Source organism: Epinephelus moara, chromosome 16 (genome assembly GCF_006386435.1).
Source record: "Epinephelus moara isolate mb chromosome 16, YSFRI_EMoa_1.0, whole genome shotgun sequence".
In the NCBI taxonomy this organism is placed as follows: Eukaryota; Metazoa; Chordata; class Actinopteri; order Perciformes; family Serranidae; genus Epinephelus; species Epinephelus moara.
The window spans coordinates 3168826-3185585 of record NC_065521.1 but is presented as its reverse complement, the minus strand read 5'-3'; the positions used below and the strand labels follow the sequence as shown (position 1 = coordinate 3185585).

The 16760-nt window shown below is 41.9% G+C and overlaps 1 protein-coding gene and 1 long non-coding RNA gene across 2 annotated transcripts in view; one reads left to right on the top strand and one right to left on the bottom strand.

The window, feature by feature from the left end:
- Window positions 1–16760, bottom strand: part of LOC126402867 (uncharacterized) — a 38950-nt gene that overhangs the window by 7237 nt on the left and 14953 nt on the right. The window contains exon 2 of the mRNA XM_050065188.1: window positions 12262–12385. Within this exon, the coding sequence (XP_049921145.1) occupies window positions 12262–12295 (34 nt within the window). The 5' untranslated portion in view covers window positions 12296–12385. The remainder of the gene's footprint in view (window positions 1–12261; window positions 12386–16760) is intronic.
- On the top strand, window positions 6775–8795 carry LOC126402871 (uncharacterized). Its single transcript, XR_007571265.1, has 4 exons — window positions 6775–6913; window positions 7617–7686; window positions 7772–7926; window positions 8475–8795. It is a non-coding gene; the product is annotated as an uncharacterized LOC126402871 (long non-coding RNA).

Sequence of the window (16760 nt, the reverse complement as noted above, 5' to 3'; positions counted from 1 at the left end):
ATTCTCTGTGGAATAAATAGCTCCACATTAACCCCCTCTAAACCCTGGAACTTTACCCTGTTGCCCAACAACAGAAAAAAATCGCCCAAAAATGGCCAAAGTCACCCAAAATGGGACAGTCACCTAAAACGAGACAAAATAGCCTAAAACGGAAAAAAAAAGTCACCCAAAATGGGACAAAGTAGCCCAAAACTGGACAAAGTCGGCTAAAATGGGCAAAAGTAGCCCAAACGGCACAAAGTAGCCTAAAATGGGAAAAAGTAGCCCAAAACGGGCCAAAGTAGCCCAAACGAGACAAAGTAACCCAAAACATGACAAAGTAGCCCAAAACGGGACAACGTAGACTAAAACAGGATAAAGTAGCCCAAAACGGTTCAAAATAGCCCAAAACGGGACAAAATACCAAAACTTGACAAAGCAGCCTAAAAAAGGCAAAAGTAGCCCAAAACGGGACAAAGGAGCCCAAAACAGGATAAAGTAGCCCAAACGGGACAAAGCAGCCCATTTCGGGACAAAGTAACCCAAAACTTGACAAAGCAGCTTAAAAAAGGCAAAAGTAGCCCAAAACGGAACAAAGCAGCCCAAAACGGTCTAAAGTAGCCTAAAATGGGTAAAAGTAGCCCAAAACGGGATAAAGTAGCCCAAAACGTGACAAAGTAGCCCAAAACGGGACAAAGTAACGCAAAACTTGACAAAGTAGCTAAAAACGGGACAAAGTAGCCCACAACGAACAACAGCCCAAACGAGAGAAAGTAGCCCACAACGGGACAAAGTAGCCCAAACGGGAGAAAGTATAGCAAAACAGGATAAAGTAGGTCAAAATTGGCCAAAGTAGCCCAAAAGTTGACAAAGTAGCCAAAAACGGGACAAAGTAGACCAAAACATGAAAAAGTAGCCCAAAATGAGCCAAAGTAGCCCAAAACTGGACAAAAGTAGGCTAAAATGGGCAAAAGTAGCCCAAAACGGGACAAAGTCGGCCAAAATTGGACAAAGTAGCCTAAAATGCGAAAAAGTAGCACAAAACGGGATAAAGTAACCCAAACGGGACAAAGTAGCCCAAAACGGGACAACATAGACTAAAACAGGATAAAGTAGCCCAAAACGGTTCAAAGTAGCCCAAAACGGGACAAAGTAGCCCAAACGGGACAAAATAGCCCAAAACAGGACAAAATAACCCAAAACTTGACAAAGCAGCCTAAAAAAGGCAAAAGTAGCCCAAAACGGTACAAAGTAGCATAAAATGGGAAAAAGTAGCCCAAAACGGGACAAAGTAGCCCAAACGGGAGAAAGTAGCCCAAACGGGAGAAAGCAGCCCATTTCGGGACAAAGTAGCCCAAAACGGCACAAAGTTGCCCAAAACTGGACAAAGTAGACCAAAACATGATAAGGTAGCCCAAAACGACCCAAAGTACCCCAAAACTGGACAAAGTAGGCTAAAATGGGCAAAAGTAACCCAAAACCTGACAAAGTAGCCCAGACGGGACAAAGTAGCCAAAAACGGGCCAAAGTAGCCCAAAAAAGGCAAAAGTAGCCCAAACGGGAGAAAGTAGCCCAAAACTGGACAAAGTAGGCTAAAATGGGCAAACGTAGCCCACACGGGATAAAGTAACCCAAAACTGGACAAAGTAACCCAAAACTTGACAAAGTAGCCCAGACGGGACAAAGTAGCCAAAAACGGGACAAAGTTTGCCAAAACTGAACAAAGTAGGCTAAAATGGGCAAAAGTAGCCCAGAACTGGACAAAGTAGGCTAAAATGGGCAAAAGTAGCCCAAAACGGGTAAAAGTCGCCCAAAACTGGACAAGGTAACCCAAAACTTGACAAAGTAGCCCAGACGGGACAAAGTAGCCAAAAACGGTACAAAGTAGACCAAAACATGATAAAGTAGCCCAAAACGAGCCAAAGTAGCCCAAAACTGGACAAAGTAGGCTAAAATGGGCAAAAGTAGCCGAAAACGGGACAAAGTCGCCCAAACGGGACAAAGTAGTACAAAACAGGACAAAGTAGCCCAAAACAGGATGAAGTAGACCAAACCATATTAAAGTATCCCAAAAAGAGCCAAAGTAGCCCAAAACGGCACAAAGTCGGCTAAAATGGGCAAAGTAGACTAAAATGGGAAAAAAGTAGCCCAAACGGGATAAAGTAACCCAAAACGGGACAAAGTAAACCAAAACTTGACAAAGTAGCCCAGACGGGACATTGTAGCCCAAAACGGTCCAAAGTAGCATAAAATGGGCAAAAGTAGCCCAAAACGGGTCAACGTAGCCCAAAACGGGACAAAGTAGCCCAAATGGGAGAAAGTAACCCAAACGGGAGAAAGCAGCCCATTTCGGGAAAAAGTAGCCCAAAACGGCACAATGTTGCCCAAAACTGGACAAAGTACACGAAAACATGATAATGTAGCCTAAAACGAGCCAAAGTAGCCCAAAACTGGACAAAGAAGGCTAAAATGGGCAAAAGTAGCCCAAAACGGGACACAGTTGCTCAAAACTGGACAAAGTAGGTTAAAAAGGGCCAAAGTAGCCCAAAACGGCACAAAGTCGCCCAAAACGTTACAAAGAAGCCTAAAATGGGCAAAATTAGCCCAAACGGGATAAAGTAACCCAAAACGGGACAACACAAAACTTGACAAAGTGGCCCAGACGGGACAAAGTAGACCAAAACATGACAAAGTAGCCCAGACGGGACAGCTCAAAACTGGACAAAGTAGGCTAAAATGGGCCAAAGTAGGCCAAAGTAACCCAAAACTTGACAAAGTAGCGGAAACAGGATAAAGTAGCCCAAACGGGAGAAAGCAGCCCAAATAAGGCCAAAGTAGCCCAAAAACGGCAAAAGTAGCTCAAAAGAGACAAAGTAGCACAAAATGGGACAAAGTAACCCAAATCTTGACAAAGTAGCGGAAATTGGAGAAAGTAGCCCAAAACTGGACAAAGTAGGATAAAACAGAACCAGAAAAACCAAAAAAGGATAAAGTAGCCCAAAAACGGGCCAATCAGCCCAAAACTGGACAAAGTAAGCTAAAATGGGCAACAGTAGCCCAAGACGGGACAAAGTAGCCCAAAACGGGATAAAGTAACCCAAAATTGGACAAAGTAACCCAAAACTTGTCAAAGTAGCCCAGACGGGACAAAGTAGCCAAAAACGGGACAAAGTCGGCCAAAACTGGACAAAGTAGGCTAAAATGGGCAAAAGTAGCCCAGAACTGGACAAAGTAGGCTAAAATGGGCAAAAGTAGCCCAAAACGGGTAAAAGTCGCCCAAAACGGCACAAAGTAGCCTAAAATGGGAAAAAGTAGCCCAAAACGGGACAAAGTAGCCCAAAATGGGACAAAGTAACCCAAAAGTAGCGGAAACGGGAGAAAGTAGCTCAAAACCTGATAAAGTAGCCCAAAACGGAACAAAGTAGCCCAAAACTGGACAAAGTATGCTAAAATGGGCAAAAGTAGACCAAAACGGGAGAAAGTAGCCCAAACGGGACAAAGCAGGCCAAATCGGGACAAAGTCGCCCAAAACGGGCCAATGTAGCCCAAACGGGAGAAAGTAGACCAAAACAGGATAAAGTAGCCCAAAATTAGCCAAAGTAGCTCAAAACTGGACAAAGTAGCCTAAACGAGACAAAGTAGCCCAAAACGGGACAAAGTAGCCTAATACTGGACAAAGTAGGCTAAAATGGGTAAAAGTAGCCCAAAACTGGACAATGTAGCCCAAACGAGACAAAGTAACCCAAAACGGGACAAAGTAGAGCAAAACTTGACAAAGTAGCCCAAAACGGGACAAAGCATACCAAAACAGAATGAAGTAGAGCAAAAATTGTCAAAGTAGCCCCCACGGGACAAAGCAGCCCAAACCGGGGCAAAGTAACGCAAACGGGACAAAGTAGCCTAAAAAATGCAAAAGTAGCCCATACGGGACAAAGTAACCCAAACGGGAGAAAGTAGACCAAAACAGGATAAAGTAGCCCAAAATTGGCCAAAGTAACCCAAAACGGGACAAAGTAACCCAAAACTTGAAAAAGTAGCTCAAAACGGCACAAAATAGCCAAAAACGGGAGAAAGTAGCCCAAACGGGAGAAAGTAGCCCAAACGGGACAAAGCAGCCCAAATCAGTCCAAAGTAGCCCAAAAAAGGCAATAGTAGCTCAAAAGAGACAAAGTAGCACAAAACGGGACAAAGTAGCGGAAATGGGAGAAAGTAGCCCAAAACAGGATAAAGTAGACCAAAACGAGCCAAAGTAGCCCAAAACTGGACAAAGTAGGTTAAAATGGGCCAACGTAGCCCAAAATGGGACAAGTAGCCCAAAACGGGCCAAAGTAGCCCAAAACTGGACAAAGAAGGCTAAAATGGGCAAAATTAGCCCAAACGGGACAAAGTAACTTATAACTTGACAAAGTAGCCCAGACGGGACAAAGTAGACCAAAACATGTTAAAGTAGCCCAAAACTGGACAAAATAGACCAAAACATGATAAAGTAGCCCAAAACTGGACAAAATAGCTCAAAACTGGACAGAGTAGGCTAAAATCGGTAAAAGTAGCCCAAAACGGGCCAAAAAGCCCAAAACTGGACAAAGTAGCCTAAAATTGGCAAAAGTACTCCAAAACGGGACAAAATAGCTCAAAACTGGACAGAGTATGCTAAAATCGGCAAAAGTAGCCCAAAACGGGAGAAAGTTGCCCAAAACGGGCCTAAGTAATACAAAAAAGGCAAAATTAGCTCAAACGCGACAAAGTAGCCCAAAACGGGCCAAAGTAGCCCAAAACTGGACAAAGTAGGATAAAACGGGACAAAGTAGACCAAAACGGAATAAAGTAGCCCAGAACGGGCCAAAGTAGCTCAAATGGGACAAAGTAACCAAAAACTTGACAAAGTAGCGGAAACGGGAGAAAGTACCCAGAAACAGGATAAAGTTGCCCAAAACGGGCCAAAGTAGCCTACAACTGGACAAAGTAGGCTAAAACTGGACAAAGTAAACTAAATTGGGCAAAAGTAGCCCAAAACGGGACAAAGTAGCCCAAACATGAAAAAGTAATCCAAAACGGGCCAAAATAACTTAAAACTTGACAAAGTAGACAAAAATAGCATAAAATAGTCCAAAACGGGTCAAAGTAGACCAAAACGGAACAAAGCAGACCAAAACAGGGTAAAGTAGAGCAAAACTTGTTAAAGTAGCCCAAACTGGACAAAGCAGCCCAAAACGGGCCAAAGTAGCCCAAACGGGACAAAGTAGCCTAAAAAAGGCAAAAGTAGCACAAACGGGACAAAATAAACCCAAACGGGACAAAGTAGCCCAAAAGGGACAAAGTAGCCCAAAACGGGACAAAGAAGACCAAAACAGTATAAAGTAGCCCAAAACTGGACAAAGTAGCCTAAAATGGGCATAAGTAGCCCAAAACGTGACAAAGTAGCCTAAACGAGACAAAGTAGCCCAAAACGGGACAAAGTAACCCAAAACTTGACAAAGTAGCCCAAACGTCACAAAGTAGCCCAAAACCAACAAAGCAGCCCAAACGAGACAAAGTAGCCCAAAACGGGCCAAAGTAGCCCAAACGGGAGAAAGTAGACCAAAACAGGATAAAGTAGCCCCAAATTGGCCAAAGTAGCCCAAAACTGGACAAAGTAGGCTAAAATGGGAAAAAGTAGCCCAAAACTTGTCAAAGTAGGCCAAACGGGACAAAGCAGCCCAAATCGGGCCAAAGCAGCTCAAAACGGGCCACAGTAGACCAAAACTGGACAAAGTAGGGTTAGGGGAAGGGAGGAGGATGGGAATGCGAGGTGTCCACGGTGCGACTTGTCATGACAGCACACAGCCTAATTCCCTAAAGATATTCACCAAACAAAAGGTTGGGGGCAAAGCATAACCCCAAAGGAATTGCCAGCTATGACAGGTAAGGATAATTTTAATGTGGAAGTCCTATTTTCAGAGTAAGTGTTACATTGGTCATGTTTTTATTGTAAACTTGAAGTATTTGATATTTTGAACTATTTGACCCAGTTGCGCTCAAGTGAGCTTTAAAGTTGAAACAAAGGGGGGAACTACCAGGTTAGGCGTAGCATTAAGAATCATATAAACCACTAACGGTAGAGTTTGACGTTTGTACTGAGTGAGCGGGAACAGAGTAGGACGCCACATCCATGCTGACATGTTGTGACAGCAGATGCCTCCATGTGGTCCACACCAGTGAAGGCCAACTACTGCAACAGGCTGGATTTAAGGGCACGAAGTGTGAAGCCCCAAAGGCGAAAAACGGGTGGCGTTTTCTGAATCAGTTTCAGTCTGGAATAAGACGCTGCAAGGTACCCACCTACCCCTGGGACACATCGTCAGTTGTGCGCCTTGGGATCAACGAGCGTTTTGACCACTTAACACAAGACAGTCTCCCCCAAGGAAGGTCCCGCCGAAGATGCGCCGTCTTTGGGGTGTGTCCCAGTCTGACCTACACTACACTAACCACTTTGTTATTTTGAGGCAAAGGTTGGGTTTGTGATTAAAATTAGTCAGTGCGTGTTTAAGCGGAGGTAATAATTGTAAAGGTCCCATATTATGCCACATTTAAAAATAATAAATATTTCAGTGAGGCCCCCAAAAGCATGTATTTGCCGTTTGTGCAGGAAAATTTCTCTCAGATTAGGCATACAGCATGTACCTGAAAACTCCTGAGTCAGTTGGACAAGCTGTTTTGTTGCACTGTGGCTTTAATGCAATGAGCTGCTGCTTTCCACGCCCCCTCCCTCCCGAAGGTCGTGCTCCCACCAACCCACAACCATGACAACCCAGTCAGAGTCTGTAAAGATGGCGGCTAGAAGGAGCGCAATAGTCAAAACTGATATATTTGACCCTGAATGTGAGGTTGAAGAGGGAGAAGAGCAGCAAGAAGAACGAGAGGAAGTAGTGCGAATGCAGCAAGAAGTTTCTGAATGGTAAGTTTTGATATTTTTAAACGTTTTTGACAATGTTTTTTCCAGCGGAGAATAGTGTCCTTTTGTTATGCCCATTGAAAGGGTAAAAGTTGAAAACGGCAATACAACGCGATATTGCCTCGTTTTTTCTTTTTCTTTTGTAACTTTGTATATAATGTATACGGCTCTCTCTTATGCCCATTGAAAAGTACAAAACCTGAAAACGCCAAGTGTTTCTCAGAGAAACAAAAAAACAAATCTAATGCTGGAGAACAACACACAATTCTGTTTGAGCAGACGAACCTACGTTACGCTCCATTAGTAATAACTAAGCCTGTGGGTACACAGGCTTAGTTATTACAACGAAATAATGACACTATAATTCAACATTGCTATGTTTTATCAATATATTATCTAGTTGTAATCATCCACCTCTACTCATTTATCAGAATTCAAGGCAGTCTGCTGTGTTTGTAGTTTGCGCTGCTTCAAAAACCAGCAATTTGTTCATACATACTCTCGTGGCTACCTTACAGTAATTATTGTAGCTTACAGCTGTTTTATGATTACTGCAAACACTATTTCCACTATTCTCTTCAGTCTCAATAAACTATTATTTCTAATTCAAAATAATGTGCTTTTGAAATGTTACTGAGTAGCCTACAATAATCCAGTTTTGCATTTTCTTGTTTAATATTTAATATTTTTATGGTGTGTATTACAGGTGCTCATGTGGAAACTGTGCAACAATGCCTACAGAGCAGGAGAATGTCTGCTGCCGGGAAATACCACAGGTAATATTGTTTTGGCCACAGTTTGACTTATTACATAATTTTATTGTTATCCACATTAACACTTACCTTATACACTTTACCTTAGGTTCTAAGACGGATGCAGCAGGTAGATGACCATATGACCTGCATGTTGGACCACCCTGGTTTAGAGCCTGTTTGCGTGAATGCCTACTGTTGACAGAGGGAATTCAACCACTACAGAGCAAATTATGGCCGTTTACAGATTAGGGGAATAGAGAAGTAAGTTGGCTTGTTTTATCTGTATGATCTCTGTCAATGTCCCCCATGAAAAATTAAGTATTATTGTATGACATGAAAAATATAAGCATCATTGTGTGACTTCATGCTATCAAGTCATATTTCAGTGGTCATAACAGTCATACCACAATAGTATAGTAATAGCTAAAATTCAAAACCATGTTGGTCATACAATATAGCTTTGTTTGCATTCACATATATGATCTTTGAAATTAAACAAATTTGTTGAGTGGTGCTTTTATTTGCAACAGACAAAAAAGCAGTATCAGTGTTCTTTTTCTCACAATCACAACATAAATGAGTATAAAAAAAGTGATCAAATCAAACCAAAGTTATATAAAAAATAGAAAACATGCAAATATTTTAAAAATCCCAAATAGAAAACAATGAAAATATATATACAATATTTACAGGAGATTACAGTTCAAAATAAGATGTTAACTAAAAGTTGCCTTTGGGCTTTTCAGGACACCTGAATGTAAAAAATGTTGTAAAATAATTAATGTGTTATAACACTTGATTTTTTTCAGGCGTTTCAGGTATGTGGGATACCGAAGCTTTGTTGGATGGCGTTGAGGCTTCCTTGGACGGAGGGTATGGGTGGTTGTTCCAGCATGTGTGGTGCTACGTATATGCCGTGAATTTCCGGATCCAGAAGGCAGATACGTAGGATTCAAGCTGCCACCTCTTGATTGAAGCGAGAGACATAGCTTGCGATGACCTCCTTCTTTGTCTGGTCGCACATACTCTGCTCGCAAGTCTCTTGGGATGGGAATCTTAATTACCTCCTCCATGTAAGGTGCCGGGTCCACAAAGACTTTTTTGAAGATCAGGTCCATCAAGACCTGAACATAGTCTGTGCAATATTTAGATAAAGCACAAGGGGGGAAAAAAAGCTTACATTTTATTTGTGTGGGCACATGTGACAAAAACAAACATTTTGAAAGTTATTTGCATTTCACTTTACATGATTGTTTTCTTTTTATATTCTATAAATAATTCATTGTGTTTTGTAAGTTATGTAAATAAGATGGCTAAAAGTTTGCATTTCTGTATTTGGATAGAAAATAAAGTATTTTAAACTCACAAAAAGTTGGCTCAGTCTTAACTGGTTTAGCCACACACTCTCCCTTCTTGGCCTTTGGGAAGTGCAGCTTGAAGACTGGTTCTCCAGCAGAAGTTTTGGCTTGTGGTCGGTCAGCATTCTTATTGTAGTAGAGTACAGCCAAGTAGAGTCTAGAGATACAATAAAAATGTTACATTGAAAATAATTTGCACATGCTAAGATTTATGGAGTTAGCTCCGTTATCTTTACCTGCACAGCATTCCAAGAAAAGGAAAAACCACGTTCTTGGGTGCAAAACGAAGGATGACACTGTGGAAAGCCTCCACAGATGATGTTTGGTGGTGGGGACTGATTTTTTCCACAGCTTTCAGGATTCGCTTGTTCGACCTGACCTTCTCCAATTTGAAGAATTCTGGTGTTCCTAAATAGGAGGGGAAAAACATAATACCAAATCAATTACAAAGTCTTCTTTGATTACTGTAACACTTTAATTAACAGTCTATTTTCAGATAAACCCCTGGTCTGTCATTTGTCCTATGTGACTATGTGTTTTTAAGCACAGAAGATGGCTCCAAAAACAATTTTCTGACCGGCAAATGCAATACTTTATTATTTCACAATGCAGTATAATAGTGATAATATTAAATGTAATCCAATTCAAATAATCACTTTGATAGTGTTTCCCATCTCAATTGTGAAAGAATATTAGTGTAAAATTAATCAAAGAGGCCTGTCTTATGTCAATGCCTGTGCCAAATACAGGCCTATTTTCTTTAGTGACCACGAAAATAGTGGCCCAGGATATTGTTTTTCAGAATTCTTTAAAAGACACAAAAGGAATGAATGAATACAATTTTAAGTTTAATAATACACTTAATACTAATGTTGTCTATGCATATAACAAACCTGCTTGCCATTTGTTTTTGTCCCTGGTTTTGCGCAGTTCATGTTGGCAGTTAGGGAAAATGGGGTCCTCATGTGTGTGGATATTCTACACATGGTTCAGGATGGAGTTCCATTTTGCCACCCTCTCAGGTCCAGTCGTGGATGATGCTGCAGTCCAGTAGATGTGATCTTTGATTGAATGCATACAGTTCCGTAACCTCTCACAGTCTTTCATCTTGGCGTAGTTGTCTAGTTGCTTTGAAATTCCTGAAGATCAGAAGAAATACATTGGTCTTCTGTAATAATAATCACAAACATAGGGGCCACTGAATGATCACTTGCTTTGCAGAATTTATAAAAAAAAAAAGTGAATCACACTTGTAGAGAAAAAAAACATTCATGTTTAACAGTGCAACAATGTTACATTATGGAAACCTGATTGTGAGAAGCATGAAAGACAATAAGTGTAATCATGGAATTTAGCTGCACACATACCAAAAAACTGCTGTGTGTGTTTAGTGGTGACTGCTTCAATGCACTTTCTAGAATTCCAAATTTATCACCTATATGGTGAGCGTGCTTCTATATTTGTTACACTGTATATCATCATCAGGAATAAGACCTTTCTCGATATGCCAAAAGTCAAAGAATTGGGTGATGTTGCTTTCCCTCAGGAATTTCTGGATTTGTGGATGACGGTCAGTAAGAATACAGTCCAGAGTCACACCCCGTTCATTTAACAAGGTCAGACTCCTCTGCAGCCCCTCTTTTTCCATGTGGTAGCTTCCACCAACCTCGTTCCTCTGTCAAATCACAAACAAATACTTATATAAAACTTGTATATAAATATGAAAAGACATTAAAATCTCATTCAATCACACTCACCTGAACCAATTGAATATCAATAACTCTGTTGGTTCTGAGGTCCATCATGGTGTCACTTCCAAACTTTGCGGAGTGCCCTGGGAAAACATTGTTACAATCTGTAAAATATAAATCATAATACATTATACTACACACTTTTTTGGGGGGTAGAAATTTGTTTTTACTGTACCTTTCCCACACACACCCATACCAACAGAAGAATTTGTGAAGTTTTGTCAACATCCATGCTCATCTGACATCATCTACGAGTTTATGACTAACCTTATTAGTTGTGTTTGAATTTTTTTTCAAGTGGGCCCTGTCACATTCACACTTTCATACACAATGTGTATATTTCGACGGTGGGAAGAAACCAGAGAATCTGACGGAAAGCCGCACAGACACGCAGAGAACATGTAAACACCATAAAGAAAGGCCCTAGTCCAGATTGGGAATCAAACTTGGCACCTTCGGGCTGAGACGTTGTAGGATGTTATTTTGTGAAGAGGTCCACTGGTGTACAATCGCTGGGTCAATGAACATACGGGCATGTTGACGAAAGGTGTCATATTGGAACACCTGCAGTTGCATAGCTTTGAAGATCTGAATTCAGATAAAAACAAAAACATTTTTGATGGTAAATAAAGATCTGCTATATTTACTGCTATTTGCCATGTTCTACTGTGAGGATATACATTTTGTTTTCCTCTAACCTTTTGAAGTTTGAAGAAAGATGCTCCACCGATGTACACCGCTGCAGAAAGTTCGATGTTCCCAGCTGGAGTACTCCCCAGAACAGGCTGACTCTTCCAATGCCGGGTGAACTGACAATGTGGACACAGTTGGTCCACGGTTAGGAATGTCCCAATCGTCCTGGTCCGAACCTCACACAGACACTTGCAAATAGGGCACAACTCAAACAGCTCCATAATGCAGGACTCATGCACAATATACTTCTTGGTCTTGTGCGGAGCGTTTGATACTACAGCACTTTCAAGAAAGAAAGAAAAAAAGAGGAAAAAATGAACACATAAAGACTGTAGCTGCCAAAATATTCACTCTTTGTATTTACAATGAAGTCGCATAATATTTGGCATGCATGTAGGGACATTAGAGCAACTTACGACATGTCTGTTGAAAGTGACAGTCAGACAGAGCTTGCAGGATCATAGGTGACATCCTCCCCTCGTGACTCTGCCATTGAAGATGTGCTCTCAAATGGATCCTCCTCTTCCTCCTCCATTTCCTCACAAGGTCTTTTTGCCGGTCTCTTCGTGGGTGTGGAAGTTAAAAGGGGGTTGGTGGCTGCACTAGGAAGTGTGGATGTACAACTGTCTTTGCAGGACACAGAGGCCTGGACAGCTGTTAAAAGATTTTATTTCACTAGTTAATCCAAGCAACAATGCATAAAAACACCTGAATGAAACAGCCTGAGTTACAGTGAAATAATATGAGTTTTCATCACCATGTAAATAAAAAAAAAATTACACACAGCTACAAACCTGTAGTTCTGAAGTGTGGCTGTAATGTCCTCATAGACAACCGAGTGCCAACGGTGCATGTGGTGGGGGGATCAGTCTGGCAGGAAACATGTCTTTTTCCTGCACTGATTTGTGGTGTGCTCACCTGAGGAAGTAATCAAAGTTATCTATCTGAAATGGGTCATGTCAAAAGGCAAAAAAAGATTAATCAATGAACCATCTACTCTATAAATAACACTATTATAAAAGAAAACAAAACAGAAGAATGATGTACACATCTTATGACAGATGTTGTAGATAAAATATGTCAATGTGAAAAAACAATGGGCAGGCCTACTGTACCTATTGGCCAAGTTTGAATAAAGTAAAATTACTTGAGAGTAAGACTAAAATAGCCATGTAACAGAGCCATGTTACAGTATGTTTTCTATGTAGTAAAGTACACAAAAAGCTTTATTTGGCATAGTTGTCTTGCGTACTGTGTCTGTGCTGTTATCGGTTGAAGCTCCAGAACAGGCAAACTGTATCGTGTGCACTACTTTTTGAGCCTACAGCTCTGCCCCATTAATGAGCATTGATTAGCAGCAGCTGCTGTTGCGTGAACTTGGCTATCTTGGTATTACAAACTGCAAGCAAGTGTGCGGACCAGCCGGGAAGAAGAAGATTAAGTTTCTTTCCAGCGCTGCCACATTTAACTAATGTAGTTCAGTCTCTCCGTCAAAACCCCCGCAACCCCCACCGCTCCTCCTCCGTTCTTAGTAGGAAATATAACGTCAACATATTAACATGTTAAACATTAAAAGCCTTTTCACTAATGCGCAATGGTAACAGCATACATGTGAAAAAAGGCTACAGCTGCTGTGACTTTTCTATACTACGCGTCAGTGGTATAATGAGACAGAAAGTTTCCTTTCACACACAGCTACAGTTAGATAGCTAACAGCTACAGCTACACAAGTAACCTTACACAGCTAACGTTACACGGCTAACAGCTACAGCTACACAAGTAACCTTACACAGCTAACGTTACACGGGTAACAGCTACAGCTACACAAGTAACCTTACACAACTAACGTTACACGGCCAACAGCTACAGCTACACAAGTAAACTTACACAGCTAACAGGTACAGCTACACAAGTAACCTTATATAGCTAACGTTACACGGATAACAGCTACATGGCTAACAGCTACAGCTACACAAGTAAACTTACACAGCTAATAGGTACAGCTACACAAGTAACCTTACACAGCTAACGTTACATGGATAACAGCTACATGGCTAACAGCTACAGCTACACGAGTAACCTTACACAGCTAACAGGTATAGCTAACGTTACACGGCTAACAGCTACACAAGTAACGTTACACAGCTAACAGCTACAGCTAACGTTACACGGGTAACAGCTACAGCTACACAAGTAACCTTACACAGCTAATGTTACACGGTTAACAGCTACAGCTACACAACTAACCTTAGACAGCTAACAGGTATAGCTAACGTTACATGGCTAACAGCTACAGCTAGACAAGTAACCTTAGACAACAAACCTTACACAGCTAACGTTACATGGCCAACAGCTACACAAGTAACCTTACACAGCTAACAGGTACAGCTACACAGCTAACGTTACACGGCTAACAGCTACAGCTACACAAGTAACCTTACACAGCTAACGTTACATGGCTAACAGCTACATGGCTAACAGCTACAGCTACACGAGTAACCTTACACAGCTAACAGGTACAGCTAATGTTACACGGCTAACAGCTACAGCTACACAAGTAACCTTACACAGCTAACGTTACACGGTTAACAGCTACAGGTACACAACTAACCTTAGACAGCTAACAGGTATAGCTAACGTTACATGGCTAACAGCTACAGCTACACAAGTAACCTTACGCAGTTAACAGCTACAGCTAACGTTACATGGCTAACAGCTACAGCTACACAACTAACAGCTACAGCTAATGTTACACGGCTAACAGTTACAGCTACACAGCTAACGCTAGGCCTATATTGCCAACACATAACTCAAATTGATTAAACATGGTAAAACATGATAACTTATCTCCTCCGATGTTGAAGGCGTCTCACGGAGAGTTGGTATGGCTCCAACATTCAGCCACAGTTTAGTGGCAAAGTTTGACTGGAACTGAAATAGGTTACTGAAAGACTCTGGTGTAAAATGCTTAGCACATACATGTAGTATTAGGGTTTCGCGGTGCCCTCCTGGTTATGTCAGAGGCCTGAAGGATCAGGGCAAGCTGGGACGCGTTCAGCATGTCTGATCCCCATAGAAGCCAGGGAAAGGCAAAAAACAACCACGCACTGTGTTCCAGTATACCGCACAACCTCAGTGGTGGTAAAAGAAAATAAAGAAATAAAAATCCCTGTGTTCCAGTACACCGCACAACCCCAGGGATTAAGTGTAAAAAAAAAAAATTTGCGAGTGCTTACCAGATGAGTGTCCCTAAGTCCAAAAGTAATTTTTTTTTTTTTCTTTTTTGTCCTTGCTGTCGCTATGCTGTGTCTGCTGGGATGTCATGAATCCCACTAAGTATCTCAGTCATGGTGCCGACGGAAGACGTCGGTGACCCCGCTAATTGGTGACGTCACCGCCAATATGCGACGATATGGCATATACCTGTAGTAGGGATGAAGTTTGTGTGAAAAAAACCCGGAGAAAAACGGTGTTAATTGAAGGAAATGGGCTGTGCTGGTGAGGGAAAGGCATGCTGGGAGACAGGAGCCTGCTAAGCCCGCCACAGGATGGCGGTGCTTTTTCTGGTAGTGACGTCACTATCAGTAACCCCGCCCATGCGTGGCGATGCAGCAGTCAGAGGCAAGTACTCCTGCCAGGCAGTGAGGTCTTGAAAAAAATGGGTAAAAACGGTTTCAATTGTAAAATAAACGTGTGTATAGTGTAAAACCGTGTGCAATATGAAAGGTGCTTTCAAGGAAGTTGGCTAAATAGGGTAAATTGTAAAAACAATAAGTAGAGTATGCAGAATAGTCACTATGTGAGTAGAACCATGAGTGAAAGTGCTGGTGGGAGAAATGAGTTGCTGGGAGACAGGAGCCTGGCAAGCCTGTTTTCAGGATGCTAATCCTGGGAGACACCTTTGTACAAGGTGAAGTCAGAGGATTGATGCAATCGTCCTGCATTTCTACATGAAATGCTGCAGCTGTTAAGGCAAAAACAGTTTGTGTAATGAGGTGACAGGTGTATTGTGAGTATATTGTGTAGCCACGCCCCCTGTCCTATCATGCTAATGCCTGCTTGGAAAACATGAGTGAGTGTGGTTAGTCAGGGTTAGGATAGGGGACTGTAGCCAATCCTTTGCCAGAGGGGAAGGGAGATGCACTGTCCATCCTGCCAGAGGCAGCCCAGCCATACTGACTCCCCTTGTATTAATTGTGGTGCTGTCTGCCACAGTGGAGTGTTGTCCAGGCACTATCAGCGATGGTTGTGTAGGTGCTTGTAGTGTGTTTTTGCATGTTTTTTGTTGATGTTTGTGTATTTTTTCATTATTTGTCTTGGTTTTTATGTTTAATGTAGATGTGTGTGCATGTGTGGTCTGTTTTTATGTTGTGTGTATGTGTCTTTTAATATTGTATTTGGTGTGTATGTGTTTGTAATGTTCTCCTGTGGCAGCCTTTGTTATATCAAAAATATAAAAAAAGCAAAGAAAAGAATAGTGGAAATGAAAATATAAACTGTAAAGAAAGAAGGAGCAAGAAAAAGCGCTTTCCCAAAAGGGGACAGGGAGATATGTAAAATGAAAAGGAGGGGGGTGAGGTGAAAAGGTGAAACGTAATGAAAAGGGAGTCAGAAAGGGGGCAAAATGCTGAAAAAAAAATCTAAAAAGAAATTAAGGGAAGGCGTTTCCTCACGGGAGAAGTGAGGAGAACAGGCGAGAGAGGAGACAAAGAAAAGGGGGGGGGGGGAGGGGTTTGCCCTCAAGGGGAAAAAACAGGTGTTGGAGAGCTTTAGTTAGTCCTAAGTAATGTGGTGCTGTTTGTTGACATTTCAATCCATGTGGATCTTCTTCAGGACCAGCACTATTGCAAAGTTTGGCCCGACTAGTGGAGGTGAGACAGTGAGTTGATTCGTCTCTGGCTGCTGCAGTAGAAGTGAGCTCTGAGAGGGAGTGAGTGAGTGTCAAGGCTCCTCCCACGTGACTGGAGTACACAAGCCTGGGGTTGTGTGGAATGAAAATCACAGTTAGACCTGTTGAAATGAAGTATATTGTATAACAATCATGTGATTAATGATGTGGTCTGTCAAGATTTTTAAGCCCTTGTGAGGTCAGGGTCAGGGTCAGGGGTCAGGGGTCAGGGTCAGGGTCAGGGTTAGGGTTGGGTTAGGGTTGGGGTTCAAGGGTCAAATGTAGACCTATAAAGCACTGGCCTATTGACAGGGTTGCCCAGACTATAATTGAGAGTAAAGGACTGGTCATTATGAAGTGTGTGGATAGTGTGGCGGAGAGGGCAAGCGCCTGTCACGTGGGGGA